Source organism: Rattus norvegicus, chromosome 4 (genome assembly GCF_036323735.1).
Source record: "Rattus norvegicus strain BN/NHsdMcwi chromosome 4, GRCr8, whole genome shotgun sequence".
In the NCBI taxonomy this organism is placed as follows: Eukaryota; Metazoa; Chordata; class Mammalia; order Rodentia; family Muridae; genus Rattus; species Rattus norvegicus.
The window spans coordinates 164,219,417-164,233,523 of record NC_086022.1 but is presented as its reverse complement, the minus strand read 5'-3'; the positions used below and the strand labels follow the sequence as shown (position 1 = coordinate 164,233,523).

Sequence of the window (14,107 nt, the reverse complement as noted above, 5' to 3'; positions counted from 1 at the left end):
AAAAGCTGGGTATTTTTAAAACATCTTTTAAAATGTTTAAATTTATAAGGTTATGTGACATTTTATATCAGATTTTTTAAAATAATTATTCATTTTCACAGTCCAGACTTTATCCCCTTTCTGGTCTCCCTCTCACTGTTCCAATCCCATACCTCCTCACCCTGTCTGCAAGAGGATGTCCCCAACCCCCTAACCCTACCCAACCAGACCTCCCCATTCCCTGGGGCCTCCAGTCTCTTGAGGGTTAGGTGAATCTCTTCTCACTGAGGCCAGACCAGACTGTCCTCTGCTGTATTATGTGTTGCAGGTCTCATATCAGCTAGTGTATGCTGGCTGGTTGGTGGCTTGGTGTCTGAGAGATCTTGGGGGTCCAGATTAGTTGAGACTGCTGGTCCTACTATAGGGTTGTTCTCCTTAGCTTCTCACAGCCATTCTCTGATTAAACCACAGGGATCAGTAGCTTCTGTCCATTGGTTGGGTGTAAATTTCTGCAACCCCCTAAGAAGAACAACAATATCAACCAACCAGATATTTTATTGTAACATCTTTATTAATATATGCTCTTGATAAATAGGTAAATGAAAGCCTAAATCTTCGAGCCACAGCCAAACACCAGATACCAAAGAATTTCTATCTTCTGATGCAAAAAGACAATGACTTTAATTAGGCAATCTGATAAAGAACCTAGAATAGTTTCTATATCCTTTGGGGGTCAGAGGACCTTTTTAAAGGATAGCTTAGGGTTGCCGGCAAATCAGATGTTTATTTCACGACTAGGGTCACCAAAACATAAGAAACACTGAGAAACACTGGCTTAAATTTATGTCTCTCATCAGCGACCTAGGATAAGAGAGGCACCCAAGAATCAGTGGGGGTATCTTTAGATGTGACTCATCAGCATAGGGGATGTGGAACCTGCAAAGGCCACCTCCTGCATCCAGACAAGAGTGGGCAAGGCATTGGGGTGGTCCTTCCCATTGATTATCATTACCACAATCCAGGTGGAGGCCTTTGTTGCTGCATCCATTATTTTCTTGGAAAACCTTGGGGGTCACTGCAACGGCTTGTCTGTCATATTAAGTTTAAACACCTTAAACACCATATTTAGTAGATCTCTGACATGTTTGAGGGCTTGTATATATAAAGAATATCTAAATTAAACAAGCCTTGTATTGTTTTGTTTGTCTGCTTTGGACTATGCCTTGCAAATGCAAAAGAGGAGGCATAAATAGGGCGTATTCTTGTGGTTCATTACGTTAGTGTTTAGCATGACTACAAATATAGTTCTGAAACATCTTGAGGAATCTGATAATTTATATGGTGCCTTGTCTGGCCTCAGTGGGAGAGGATCCACTAGCTTCATAGAAACGTGATGTGTCTGGGAGGGGAACCTCCACCACCTCAGAAGAGAAGGGGATGGGGGAAGGATTGTGGATTGTGGGAGTGGGTGACCAGGAGGTGGGCAGTAAGCAGTGGTACAAAGTGAATAAGTAAAAAGAAAGAGTTATTCTGTCTACAAAAAATGCAGGGATGAGGATGGACATAGACTGAAGGAATGTCCAACTAATAACCAGCCCAACTTGAAACCCATCCCATGGTTAAGAACCAACCCCTGACGCTGTTAATGATAGTTATGCTTGTGGATAGGAGTCTAGCTTGGCTGTCTCCTAAACCAGCAGCTGACTCAGACAGAGGCAGACACCCATAGCCAAGCAGTGGATAGAGCTTGGGGACTCTTGTTAAGAAAAGGCACACAGGTTTGCCTTAGTAACAGGCTTCAACCATAAATTTTTAGTTCCTTAATAATTCAGTAATAATTGTGAGTATCTCTGATAAATGGTTAGATGGGAGGGAAAAGGTTTAAAATCTATGCAAGTTCTAAGGGTCTAAGAAAGTGTTCTAAGATGTGTAACAGTCTGAAGATGTGAATGGTTAGGTAAGTTCTGGCGGTCATAAAATGATTTAAGGTGTGTAAGTAACAGAGATATAAGAAAGTGATTTAAGGGATATGAAAATCGCAAAATTGCCCCCTCTGTGCTATTGTTACACTAAGACATCAAAAGTTCAGGATTTTGGGTTGGGGATTTAGCTCAGTGGTAGAGCGCTTGCCTAGCAAGCGCAAGGCCCTGGGTTCGGTCCTAGCTCAAAAAAAAAAAAAAAAGAAAAGAAAGAAAGAAAGGAAAAAAGAAAAAAAGTTCATGATTTTAACATCAATCAATGGAATTCTGATAATCTGTGGGGCGCTGACTTACACTGTACACTGAGTACAGTCACAAACTCAGAATTTTGAATTTTCAATAATTATCTTCTAGATATAATTTGAAGATGCTTTTCATTGGACTAAAACATTTCTGTTCAACCTTGCTCTCTGACTGTTCTTTTCTTTCTTTCTTTCTTTATTTTTATTTTATGTTCATTGGTGTTTTGTCTGAATGAATATCTGCATGAGGGCATCAGATCCACCAGAACTGGAGTTACAGACAGTTGTGAGCTGTCATGTAGGTGCTGGAAATTGAATCCTTGTCCTCTGGAAAAGCAGTCATAACTCTTAACCTCTCAGCCACCTCTCCAGCCTTCTCTGACTGTTCTTAACCGCAGTCCCTGTTATTCATCTTTTGCTCCCCAAAACATAATGACTGTTTCTAACTACAAGAGAACAAATGGATTTGATTGGTTGGACTGTCAAACCTACATTCTGTAGCATGTAAGGAGAGCCCTTATCCCTAAATTCTCATTGGTGGAAAAATATGACAATAACTTGGCACCAGTGTGTATGGTTCATAAGTTAAATATTCTGTGATATTCTGGCTCAGGGGTCACATGTCAGCTTCTGAGTGTGTTCTGAAGCCCTGATCGATCAGTAGCAGCTAGAATACAACCAGTTTTTATCATCTGCATTGACCTGACATATGAGTCATAATGGACCCTGTAAAAATCAGTATGTAGGTCATCTTAATCTGTAACAGCATTCTTGTATATAACTTGGATTCAAATGTTGTCTTAAAAAATATAGATTTACTATAGCATACTGTATATATAAGTTGGCTTCAATCCTTGTTCATAAAAATAGAACTTATTAACACATATGTGTTTTATTGGTTATTTTACTTATTTACATTCCAAATGTTATCCCCTTCGTGGTTTCCCCTCTGCAAAACCCCTATACCATCAGCTCCCCTCCCCCTGCTTCTATGAGGGTGCTCCCTCACCCACCCTCCGACTCCCACCATACTGCTCTAGAACTCCCCTATGCTGGGGCATTAAGCCTCCACAGGACCCAGAGCCACCCCTCTCACTGATGCCAGATAAGGCAATCCTCTGCTACATATGCAGCTGGAGCCATGGATTCCTCCATGTGTACTCTTTGGTTGGTGGTTTAGTCTCTGGGAGCTTTGGTTGTTTTTCTAATGGGGTTGCAAACCCCTTCAGCTCCTTCAGGCTTTCCCCTAACTCCTCCATTGCGGTCCCCCAGGCTCAGCACAATAGTTGGCTGTGAGCATCCACCTCTATATTGATCAGGCTCGGGCAGAACTTCTCAGGGGCAGCTATACCCGGCTCCTCTCAACAAGTACTTCTTGGCATCAGCAATAATGTCTGTGTGGGTGTCTGCAGATGGGATGGATCCCTAGGTGGAGCAGTCTCTGGTGGATGGCCTTTCCTTACCTCTCTGCTCCACTCTTTGTCCCCGTGTTTCCTTTTCACAGAAGGAATTCTGGACTAATGTTTTTGAGATTGGTGATTATCCTCATCCCTCAATCAGGGGCCATGCCTAACTACTGGATATGGTCCCTACAGGTTCTAGTTCCCCTTTGTTGGGTACTTTGGCTAATGTCATCCTCCCTGGGTCCTGGGAACAACACATGTTTATTGAATATGGTAAGTTTAATTAAGGTTCATAAATTCCTCTGTTTATAAAGGTCTATTCAGGTTAACAGGAACTGACATAGAGATGTATGTATAACCAATTAAGGCTTTTTTTAACCGTGTTTAACACTGGGCTTCTTGAAGTTTTTAGATAAGGAACAAAATATGTGTGATGAATTATGTATACTTGAGAAATAAGGTTTATAAATTCTTAAGGTCTACTCAGGCTTGCAGGAACTGACTTGAAGATTATACATAGCTTTTTTGTCTTTGCTAAACTTGTTCAGCTTTAGCTATTTAGATACACTGAGTCACATAAGAAAGGTCAGTGCTGTGTAATTATACACTATGAAACTATCAGAAAAGCAAGGTTGGCAGGCCCTGTGCATTGTGGTTTAAAATTGCATTCCTGGCTTGCTTTGATAACAAAGGATCTTCAGTTAATCATCAATTCAAATTTAAGGCTCAAACTTAACAGGAGGGAAAAACTATAAACTTCTAATGTTATGAAAACTTGCTGTAACTGGTAAAGACAATTAAGATGTGTAAGTTAATTTTCAGTTACTTTATAAATGATCAGATTCTGTCATGTGCTCAGAACTATGCCTGTAGTCATGCTAAGTACAATTACAGTTCATTCACAAAGACATGCTTCAGCCTTCTGTGTATGTTTTCAGGTTAAGAATGAAGCAAGTAACTAAAAACTAATAAAGTTTGCTTACAATCAGGCATACTTAGTAAATTAGATGATAGCCTTCAAACTCTTGAAAAAGATCGGCCAAATGAGTTCTGAAGGTGGTCCTGTTGGGGTGGGAGGTGGTTCCTTTGACTTTGAAAGTCCAGCCTTTTGTTGATGTGAGAAGATGACATATTCTCTTCTACAAGTGCTTCTCAGCTGAAATTTAGGACATTGTTCTCAGGGCCCAGGAAAGTGGAAATGCTGGTTGGGGAAGGAAGTCAGTAGTAACAGGGAGCCTGGGCTAAAGCTTCTAGTTACCATCAGATAAGCCAGTCTTTATAATACTTTGTTGCAATGAGATTTTACTCTATAAGGGCCTCAGATGCAAGCACTCCTGACTCAGAAAATTTTCACCTTTTTCTTTAATCCATGGTCTCTTTACTTGTTTGCCTTTCTATAACCATCTTATGTGCTTATAACCTGACATTTCAAACTTACGGCTTCTATCAACCATGAGACTGAGATAAGAGGAGATAACCAGGAAAAGTGGGGATCAAAACCTTTTCTAAATGTTGTCTATGTACAGAGCTCAGCAGGAGCTGTCCAAAGGTTGTCAGAGGAGACAGATACCACTCAGGCTGTGTGAACTGAAAATTTATTGATTGAAAGTCAGTTGAGAGCTAGAGGAGATGAAGTTGGTGCATTTTTGGCTTTGCCATATTGGGTAAGTGGACATTTGGTAAAGCCACAGCCACAAGAAATACTGGTACTTTCAGTTGGAAGAAAAAAATCCATTTTGAGTTAGCTTGAGACACACTATTTCTAGAGTCGTGCTCTGGTGTTCTTGGGGTGACATGCTTAATTAAGCAACCCACTGTTTTCATAACGTTCTCTTGGCTCTGCCTTTTTATGCATTGTATACTTCAGTTGTGTTTAAATGCATGGTTGTGAGCATCATAGAAATGAAGCTTTTTGCCATGTATTTCCCAGCAGCTCACTTCTTGTTAGGATTTGATGACATCCATGCTGTTGCCTACCACGAAAGGGTTCTTGTTCAACACATAAACACATTAGTGCGTTTCTAACAGATGATATTAATGAGCATCTAAACTTCTGGATTGATTGTTAGAGATAATGGTAACGAAACCATTTTGTACATGCCTTTCTGTGTACATGTAATTGAATATGTTTACTACAGCATGGTTTGTGTATGCTTAACATTAATAGCAATGTCAAAGTCTTACCATACAATTACAAACACCTACACCATTAGGTGTTAGGTGCCTCTCCTGAAAATTCATATTCTGGTCTTCTAAGACGAGTATAACAAATGCTTAGTGGTCTCTGTAGGGATTTATTCCTGCTCTCTTTCTAAAAATCAAAACAGATCTATAAAACAGAGCAAAGTGCATATGTCACATCATTATGTTGTGTATTTACCTGGCCTTTGCTCTCTGTTGTCATTGCCCATTACGTCAGGGAACTATAACCCTGTACACATCTCTACGACACTGCATATATTGCACCTCCCAACATGCAGTGTATGCTCATTCCTGTCTTATCTATTATACTTGGATCTTTGATGCACTCTAGCACTTCACTGACATGGCTTTTCAAATTACTTACTGTAAACCATAATGCAAGAGTATCTCTCAAACATATCTGTTTCTGCACTCTTTCTGTAGTGCCCACTGAGAATGGAGCCGCTGTTCCTGGGAGAGGTTCCTGGACAGGTGACGACTCTGTACCTGTGTGTTCCCCTGTATCTGCATTTCAGCAGCACCCTCATTCTTCTAACCAACATCATAATTACTGACGAATGCGAGAATGGCCAATCTAGAGATTCTAAAAGTAAAAACATTCCAAAATTAAAATACAAGGGCTGAGTATGGTGACTTGCATTCTTAAGGCTAACATGTATAAGCAGAGGCAAGCTGTTCTCCAAGAACTGGAGTCCATCCTGATCTACCAAGTGAGACTGAGGCCAGTCAGAGCTAAAGGGGGGCCCTGTTGCAAAATAAACAGTCCCTCCAATTAATAACAGCATCTTTCATTGAAGCAATATTTTTCTTAAAGGATCAGTGATAAGTAAGAAGCATTTTCCAATTCTCAGGCATTTATCTGTTTCATTTATTGTGTTTAAAGTTCACTTAATTTCATGTCACAATTTCCTACCTTGTGATTCTGTTTTCCCAACAAACAGAAACTATGTGCTGACAGGTGATGTGTTCAGGACTGTGAAGGAGTGATTAATGAATCACCCTTCTGGACTGAGATTATAAAATGCTTATCAGGAAGTACATATAGGTATATAAGTCTCCACAGTTTTGCTTCTAACCTCTTCCTGAATTCAGTTGAGTCTCAGCTCTTCCTCTCAGCTCAGACATGGGTGCTGCAAAGATTGAAGAGGCTTGCCTAGGCATGCTGAAGATAGACCTCACTGCTGCAGACTGCCCGCAGGAGGGAGAAATGGGTATGTATTTTAATGCAATTTGGAAGGGATAAAGAGGAGTTTCTGTGGAGATCCTCAGAGGAGCTGAGCATCCTGCCTGTTAACATGTCATGGTGTGTCATGGTGACAGAAATCAATGTGGCAGAATTGTGGTTACTAGTACAAGAAAGTCAGAAGTTCAAGGCCAATGTTGGCTAAATGTTGAGTAAGAGAGTGAGAGAATTATATTAGACCCTGTTCTGTCTATCTATGAATGTAGCTAACTAGATCATTCACGCACTCGCTCTACAGAACTGCCTAATGATATGTAATGATTTTTTTCTCATTATTGTTACAGTTTCTTCAGTCTTAACCAGATCTATTCTAATGGAACTAAGTCTACAGATAACTTTTTCCTTCTTTATCCCCATCTTCATTCTTCCTATTCCTTGCTCTTTGTGGGCCCTTGGATCAATAACTGGGAGATTCTATGACAAAAAGTCTGTTTCCCTTTCCTCTAGTGTTCTGTGAGCCAAGGACATCATTTGTGGATGGAAAACTTCTGTGGAGGGGTTACATTAGGGAAGTAAAAGCCAAATCTACACATGATTTTTTGGGGGGATATTTATATTATTCTATAAAAGATTTTTAAGATTGACATTCACAGATTTATATTTTCAGGTAAAAAACTTCAAGCAAAATGTCTCAGCGTCGTTTCCCCTGCTAAGCTTCTCTGCTGCTATCGAGTAGTGATCGTGGTCCTCATTGTAGCTGTAGTTGCTCTTTCTGTTGCTTTGTCAGGTGAGTGACTCACTCTCCAAATCCTGCGTCCCTCTGTCCACATCCACATTGTCAGTTATACTCACTGAGCGCTGTGAGCCAGGCATTGTGGGAAGCGCTCCAGAGAAAACACCTGGAAGTTCCTGTTCTCTGGGGACTTAGGTTCCAGCAGGAAGATGCAGTGAAGGAAGAGCACAGGCTGTGGTGTGCACAGGAGGCCAGGCTCAGCCACCCTGGGAAGCTGACATCCAGCAGGCTCTAGACAGTGATGCAGGGACCCGGTTCACCTGGGGGAACTGTCCAAGGCAGAGAGTAAGAGACAAAATCTCGAAGTAGGAATCTCAAGGAGTAGGAATCCAGAGCTGCAGCTAAAGGGAAGTGAGGACAGTGAGGAGTCATATGGTTGGGAAAGGTACAGAACCCTCTCATGACCCATAGTTAGAAAGTTCCACTATATATGATTCCTAAAGCTTTAGTTGTATACTGTTTTTGAATAATGTGATAAAATCTTATAAAAGTTTGCTGTTATTGCTAGAATAAATGTTCTACAAAATTGTTTGATAACTTGGTCTTTGGAGACAGGGTTTCTCTCAGTATCCCTGGCTATCCTGAAACTCACTATTTATACCAGGCTGGCTTTAAACTTGGAAATTAGCCTACCTCTGTTTCCCACATGCTAGGATTAAAGATGTGTACCACCATTGCCTGAATTTTTTTTATGAAATCAATTTTAACTGCACCAGTGACTACTACACACATCTAAACAGGACAAACATTTGAAACAAATCTTACACTGTAACCTAAACAATTATGTAACCCTAAAAAGAGTCAGATAAAAGAAGTGATGTCATCCTCACTGTCTTTTACATTTGCCCCTTTCATTAAAGCCTTGTAGTGTTAGGTATGAGAAATGGGAACAATTATAACATAGTCCCACTAAAAATAGTTGGGGGATCATGTTCAGCATTTAGTATTTTGCTTCAAAGATCACTTGTTTCTTGAAATTCAGTAGACATTTGAAGAGCAGCATGTTCATTCTGATATATTACAGGAAGGAAAAGGAGAAGGTAGGGAATATCTGTTGTATTTCTATGATGTCCTCTGAAACCTTGCTGCAGTCAGAGATTCTTACACATATTCACACTGCCACCACCACCACCAACAGCAGCAACACACATACAGGCTTGCACAATTGCACACACACACACACACACACACACACAAACACACACGCAGACACGCACACGTGCGCGCACACACACACACACACACACACACACACACACATGCACACAAACATTATTTTAGTAGACTCACAGGTGAACCATCACACAGCTCCATCAACATAGCCACTCAAACACTTGCCAAGTCCCAAACCTTCGTATTTTGCTAGTGTTCATTCTGAAGCCAGGAAGTTTTGTGTATGGTTTAGACTTCCACTGTCAGTCACATTTTTTACACTTCTTTGCCACAAAACAAAAACATAGCAAAACAAAATTTAAAAAAAAATCCTATGTCAGAGTTGAAACTAGAAACACAATTCTGTTTTTAAACTTTTCACAACTTAAAGCCTGTTACCTACATCCTGTCCTTCCTTGTCACTTTATGTCACTCCTCCTTCTTTTCCCCTCTACATGGTATTCCATGCCCACACATACAGCTACATACACTGTCCACTATAGGCTGAGACTGCATGTCAGGGAGTACAATGGGCTTGTTTCCTTGGAACTTGGGTGACCTTCCTTAATTTACTTTCTAGGTCCCACTTGCTCTTTCCTATAAATTCCATTTACAGCTGAGTAACACTCTGGTTTGTACCTGTAAGACTTTTATGTTTTCTGTTAGTTGATGAGCATCTGGGTCAGGTCCCTTTCCATTGTGTTATAAATACCGGAGCCATAAACACAGATGTACAAGCATCTCTGTGGTAGGGTGTCGAGTTCTCTTCATATATGCCCAGGAGCGGCCTAGCTGGGTCACATAGCAGGTCTATTTTTAAGTTTTCTGAGGACCCTCATTATGGGCTATATCATCTTGCACTTCTACCAGTAGTAAATAAGTGTCCCGGTTTCTGAACATGCTTCTAAACAGGCTGAGTTCTGCCTGCCTTTACCTCTGTTCTTGATTACTGGGATTAAAGGTATATACCACCATTGCCCAACATGGTTGTCAAATTTCTTAATGATAGCCAATCTGAAATTATTTGAGCCTGCCAAGTTTTTCACACTGGTATTTCTTTATAGCAAAATCTAGAAAAGTGAGGAGTTTTCTTTTTTGTAGACATGTGGAGAATGATTGTGGGAAAGGAAGCTAGAAGACTCTAGAAATCAGGGACAATCCTAAGGAGCTGATGGCCTAGAAACGAGTTCCTCACTGGGTATGGTGTCTTTGGTCCTAGCGCTCAGGAAGCACAGCCAGGAAGATTCTTACAGTCTCCAGACAAGTTCAGCCCAAATTCTGAGATCAAGGTCAAGCAGCAGGACAAAGATAGATTATGTCTCAAAATACAAAGAAGTAAAAAATTGCCTTAGAGCACCATTGGAAGCCTCTGGATTGGGGATCCTCATGCTAGGAGGGGTCTCCTAGTGATCAGTTAAGAAAGCCACAGTCCAAGCACACACCTCACAGCGGTTGTTTGGATGGCTAGACAAAGGGACCACACAAGGAAATGTCTTTTTATTACATTTTATATCACTGTCTGCATTTTAGTGAGAAAGGAAAAACCGGTCATGGAGAGCTGTGAACCTTGCTATGCCACATGCCCAAGTGGCTGGATTGGATTTGGAAGTAAATGCTTTTATTTTTCTGAAGACGTGGGAAACTGGACATTCAGCCAGTCCTCGTGCATGGCATTAGATTCCCATCTAGCTCTGTTTGACAGCCTGGAGGAGCTGGTAAGGAAGGCAATCAGTAATGGGTTTGTTGGCTTTGTTGAATATGTATTGCCTTGAGATAGAGAGCTTGGGGCTAAAGCATGAGGAAGGATCTCACTCAGGCAGATGGGGTTGATGCGGAGAACAGTACTTTGCACCATTTTCTGATGTTATTGCTTCTGGCTTGAGCCCTAATCTATTGCAGAGATCTGTTCTCATGTAATGCTCATATTAAGACCTGCCAGGCCAGACATACAATCTCCTGAGATACCTTGTGGTCATGTAAGCTTTGCTCCAAATATTCACATGTTGCATACTGAATGTGGCATCTATTAAAAATGGCAAGGACTTTTCAAGTCGAAGTGGGATGGGAGGTCATCAATGTATTTTGGGTTATGGGTATGAAATGCTTACACTGAGAACTGAGGGTTATTATGACTCCAAAGTTGATGACCCTCAGTTACAAGATGCTGCCATCCAGAGAAGAGGCTCTAGGGTGGAGACTCAAGGGTCATATATTTGCTTTACCTATGTTATTAACAGAATTTTCTGAAGAGATACAAAGGGCCTTCTAACCACTGGATTGGCCTGCACCGAGCATCAACAGAGCATCCTTGGATATGGACGGACAATACTAAGTATAACAACATGTGCGTTTTCAGAAATTTTTCCCTTATACCGTTATCATCTGCTCTGAAAAGTGTGTGTTGTATGTGTAAGAGATGCAAACACCACACCCCCACAAACTTAAGTTTTTTTGGATATCATCGCATTTATTGGCCATCTTTCAACACATTTACTTAGAGTAAGTCAAAAGTCTATACCTTCTGGGAGAGAAGTTTTCTGCCCCATGACCAACTGAAAATTTTTCTTTGCTGGTGTCAGAACTACAGGTGAGCAGTAGGGGCTGCAAAGCCCAGGAAGCCAATGCAGAACTGCATGCGTAAGACTGCATGGGTCTTCTGTTTACACTGTTGGACCTGTTCACAGGAACAGAGACTCCTGGGGTATTGATAACCTCTTTAATCCTCCTCATCGAAAAGCCCAGAGAAAGCTCTTGTGTGAGCATAGCTAGCCATTTTGAATGGAGCCATTTCACTTCGATGTTAAAACACAGGCACATTCATGCCCATCATTAAAGTCCTTCAGGAAATCTAGTAAGAAGTGGGTTTTCCCCCACTTTTATAACTTATGTAAAATACTTTGAGAACTAAAAATCACCCTCAGTGAGGTCACTTGTGGCAACAATTTGAACATGACAGCAAACACCAGTCAATTCCCTTGAACACACATTATAGGGTTCAACAGGAATGAGTGAGTGACAATGGTGTGGTGTTCAAATTGAGCCCTATAGTGGTAAAAGATGCTGGGTGTAAAATTTGTGCAGGTGTTTGAATGCAGTGTCATCCTGTGCAGTAATTATTGTTCGTTCTTTGCTTTAGGGTTCTCACACGAGGAGGAGGAGAATGTGCCTACCTGAGTGAAAGTGGGATCCGCAGTGGCCGGGGCTACACACGTAGGAAGTGGATTTGTAACAAGCCCAACAGCTACACTGTACAGTGCCCACTAGTTGTAGATCCAGGCTAGGGAATGTGCCAAAGCATGCGTGAGAAACAGATGCTCTGTGACCTGTTATCTACAGTTGCTGCTCTACTCAGGATCTACCAAAGCCATTATCAAAATCCATCAATAATCACATTGACAGCAAAGATGAAAACTAGCTTAGAGGGTCATAGATACACTACATAAATTTTGGATAGATAATTGTAAATCAAATAGGTGTTTGGGTATGAGTTACTACTGAAATCTAAAAGGATAGGATAAACAAACCTGTGTTATTGACCTCCATTTTATGATCACATATGAACTGTTTTCATTGGTCCTTGCTATGAATTCAGGGGCACTAAAAATGTGGGTGACTGAAACCATGGAATTGATTCTGTTATCACAGGAAAGATGATAATTGTTCTGTGGTCTCCAAATATTATAGTAAATGCGGCCATTATTCTCTTCATAAATTCAATGACCAATCTGAAGGCAGATCTAAACAGGCTTAAAAACCATGCTGTACACTGAGATTTAATAACATTGTCAAATATTTTTACACTTTCCTTATCAGAGTTTTAAAAATTGAAACAGACTAAGAATATGATACAAGCAAATGTCATTTTATTTTCCAAATTTAACTTTTTTGAGAATTTCATACATATGCATGACATTTGAATTTTATTCTTTACTAGGTTGTTTTCAGACCAGAAGACAGTTGATTACTGAATCCCCTTCAAAGCATGTGATGCCTAATCTTGCAATCATTTACACACTGTTTAATTTTTAGGACAAAATATTTGAAATTTTTGGATGTGCTATACTGTACTGATGAGTCCCAAAAAGGACGAAATAACAGGTCACAGGCAATTCTTCTGTTAACTCTTTCTTCTTAACTTTATAACTCTGGTTTAAACCTTCTCACGCATGCTAGGCAAACACTGTACTACTGAGATTTACCACCATCCATTTTGTAAATTTTATTTTTTAACAGGGTCACTCTGTAGCCCCAGAGGACTGGGATTACAGCTGTGAACCACAACAGAGGCCATAGCCTTGCTCTACTAAAGTATTAGTTCAGGGACGGGGACATGACACTGATGGTAAAGGCACCAGCTACTAAGATAATTACAAGAGGATTGTTGGGAGGGAGGTAAAGGCAGGGTTAATGGGGAGGGTAACACCCATATAGAAGGAGAGGGGGAGGGGTTAGGGGGCTGATAGGCATGAAACTGGGAAAGGGAGTAACATTTGAAATGTAAATAAGAAATACCCAATTTAATAAAAATGGAAGAAAATTAATTAATTAATTAAATGAATAAATAAATAAAATAAATAAATGTATAAAAAAAAGGAGTTCAACATCTGGATCCACATGTTGGAAGCATAAAACCATCCACAGCACATTCTCTGTGAATTTCAAGCTTGTACTGCATCCATTAAAAATATTTAAAGTTCTTTTTTGTAGTAGACTGTTTATCTTGAATCTGTATTTTTATTATTGGTTTTTGTTTTATTGGGGGGGGTTGTTTGGCTTTTTTGGGTTTTTTGTTTGTTTGTTTGGTTGGTTTTTGGGTTTTTTTTTTTTTTGACATAGGATTTCTGTGTCTTGAGCCCTGCTTTTCTTTGTAGACTAGTTTGCTCCTGAACTCAGAGATCTGCCTGCCTCTGCCTCCATGGTTCTGAGTTGATAGGTATGTACCACCACCACTGGGCTTACTCTACTCATTCTTAGATTAATATAAACATATCTCATTCAGAAAAACACTTTTCTGTGTTCTATTCATACTTCGTTGAGCTCTTTCTACTTTACAGTCCATCTTACTTCTAGTAAACTAAGAAGAAAGATTTTAAGTGTGTCCACTTCTGCATTCTCAGAGAACAGCACCGTGAGTCAAACATGGGACTGTTTAAACCATACATGTAAGGAAGGTG

At 40.3% G+C, this 14,107-nt stretch overlaps 1 protein-coding gene across 1 annotated transcript; it reads left to right on the top strand.

Annotated features, from left to right (window-relative positions):
• The first annotated feature begins 6,883 nt into the window (after positions 1-6,883).
• On the top strand, positions 6,884-13,639 carry Clec2e (C-type lectin domain family 2, member E). Its single transcript, NM_001177689.2, has 5 exons — positions 6,884-7,016; positions 7,656-7,775; positions 10,464-10,648; positions 11,171-11,277; positions 12,070-13,639. The coding sequence occupies exons 1-5, from the start codon at positions 6,929-6,931 to the stop codon at positions 12,212-12,214; spliced, it is 645 nt and encodes a 214-aa protein (NP_001171160.2). The 5' UTR covers positions 6,884-6,928; the 3' UTR covers positions 12,215-13,639.
• Positions 13,640-14,107: the final 468 nt, after the last annotated feature.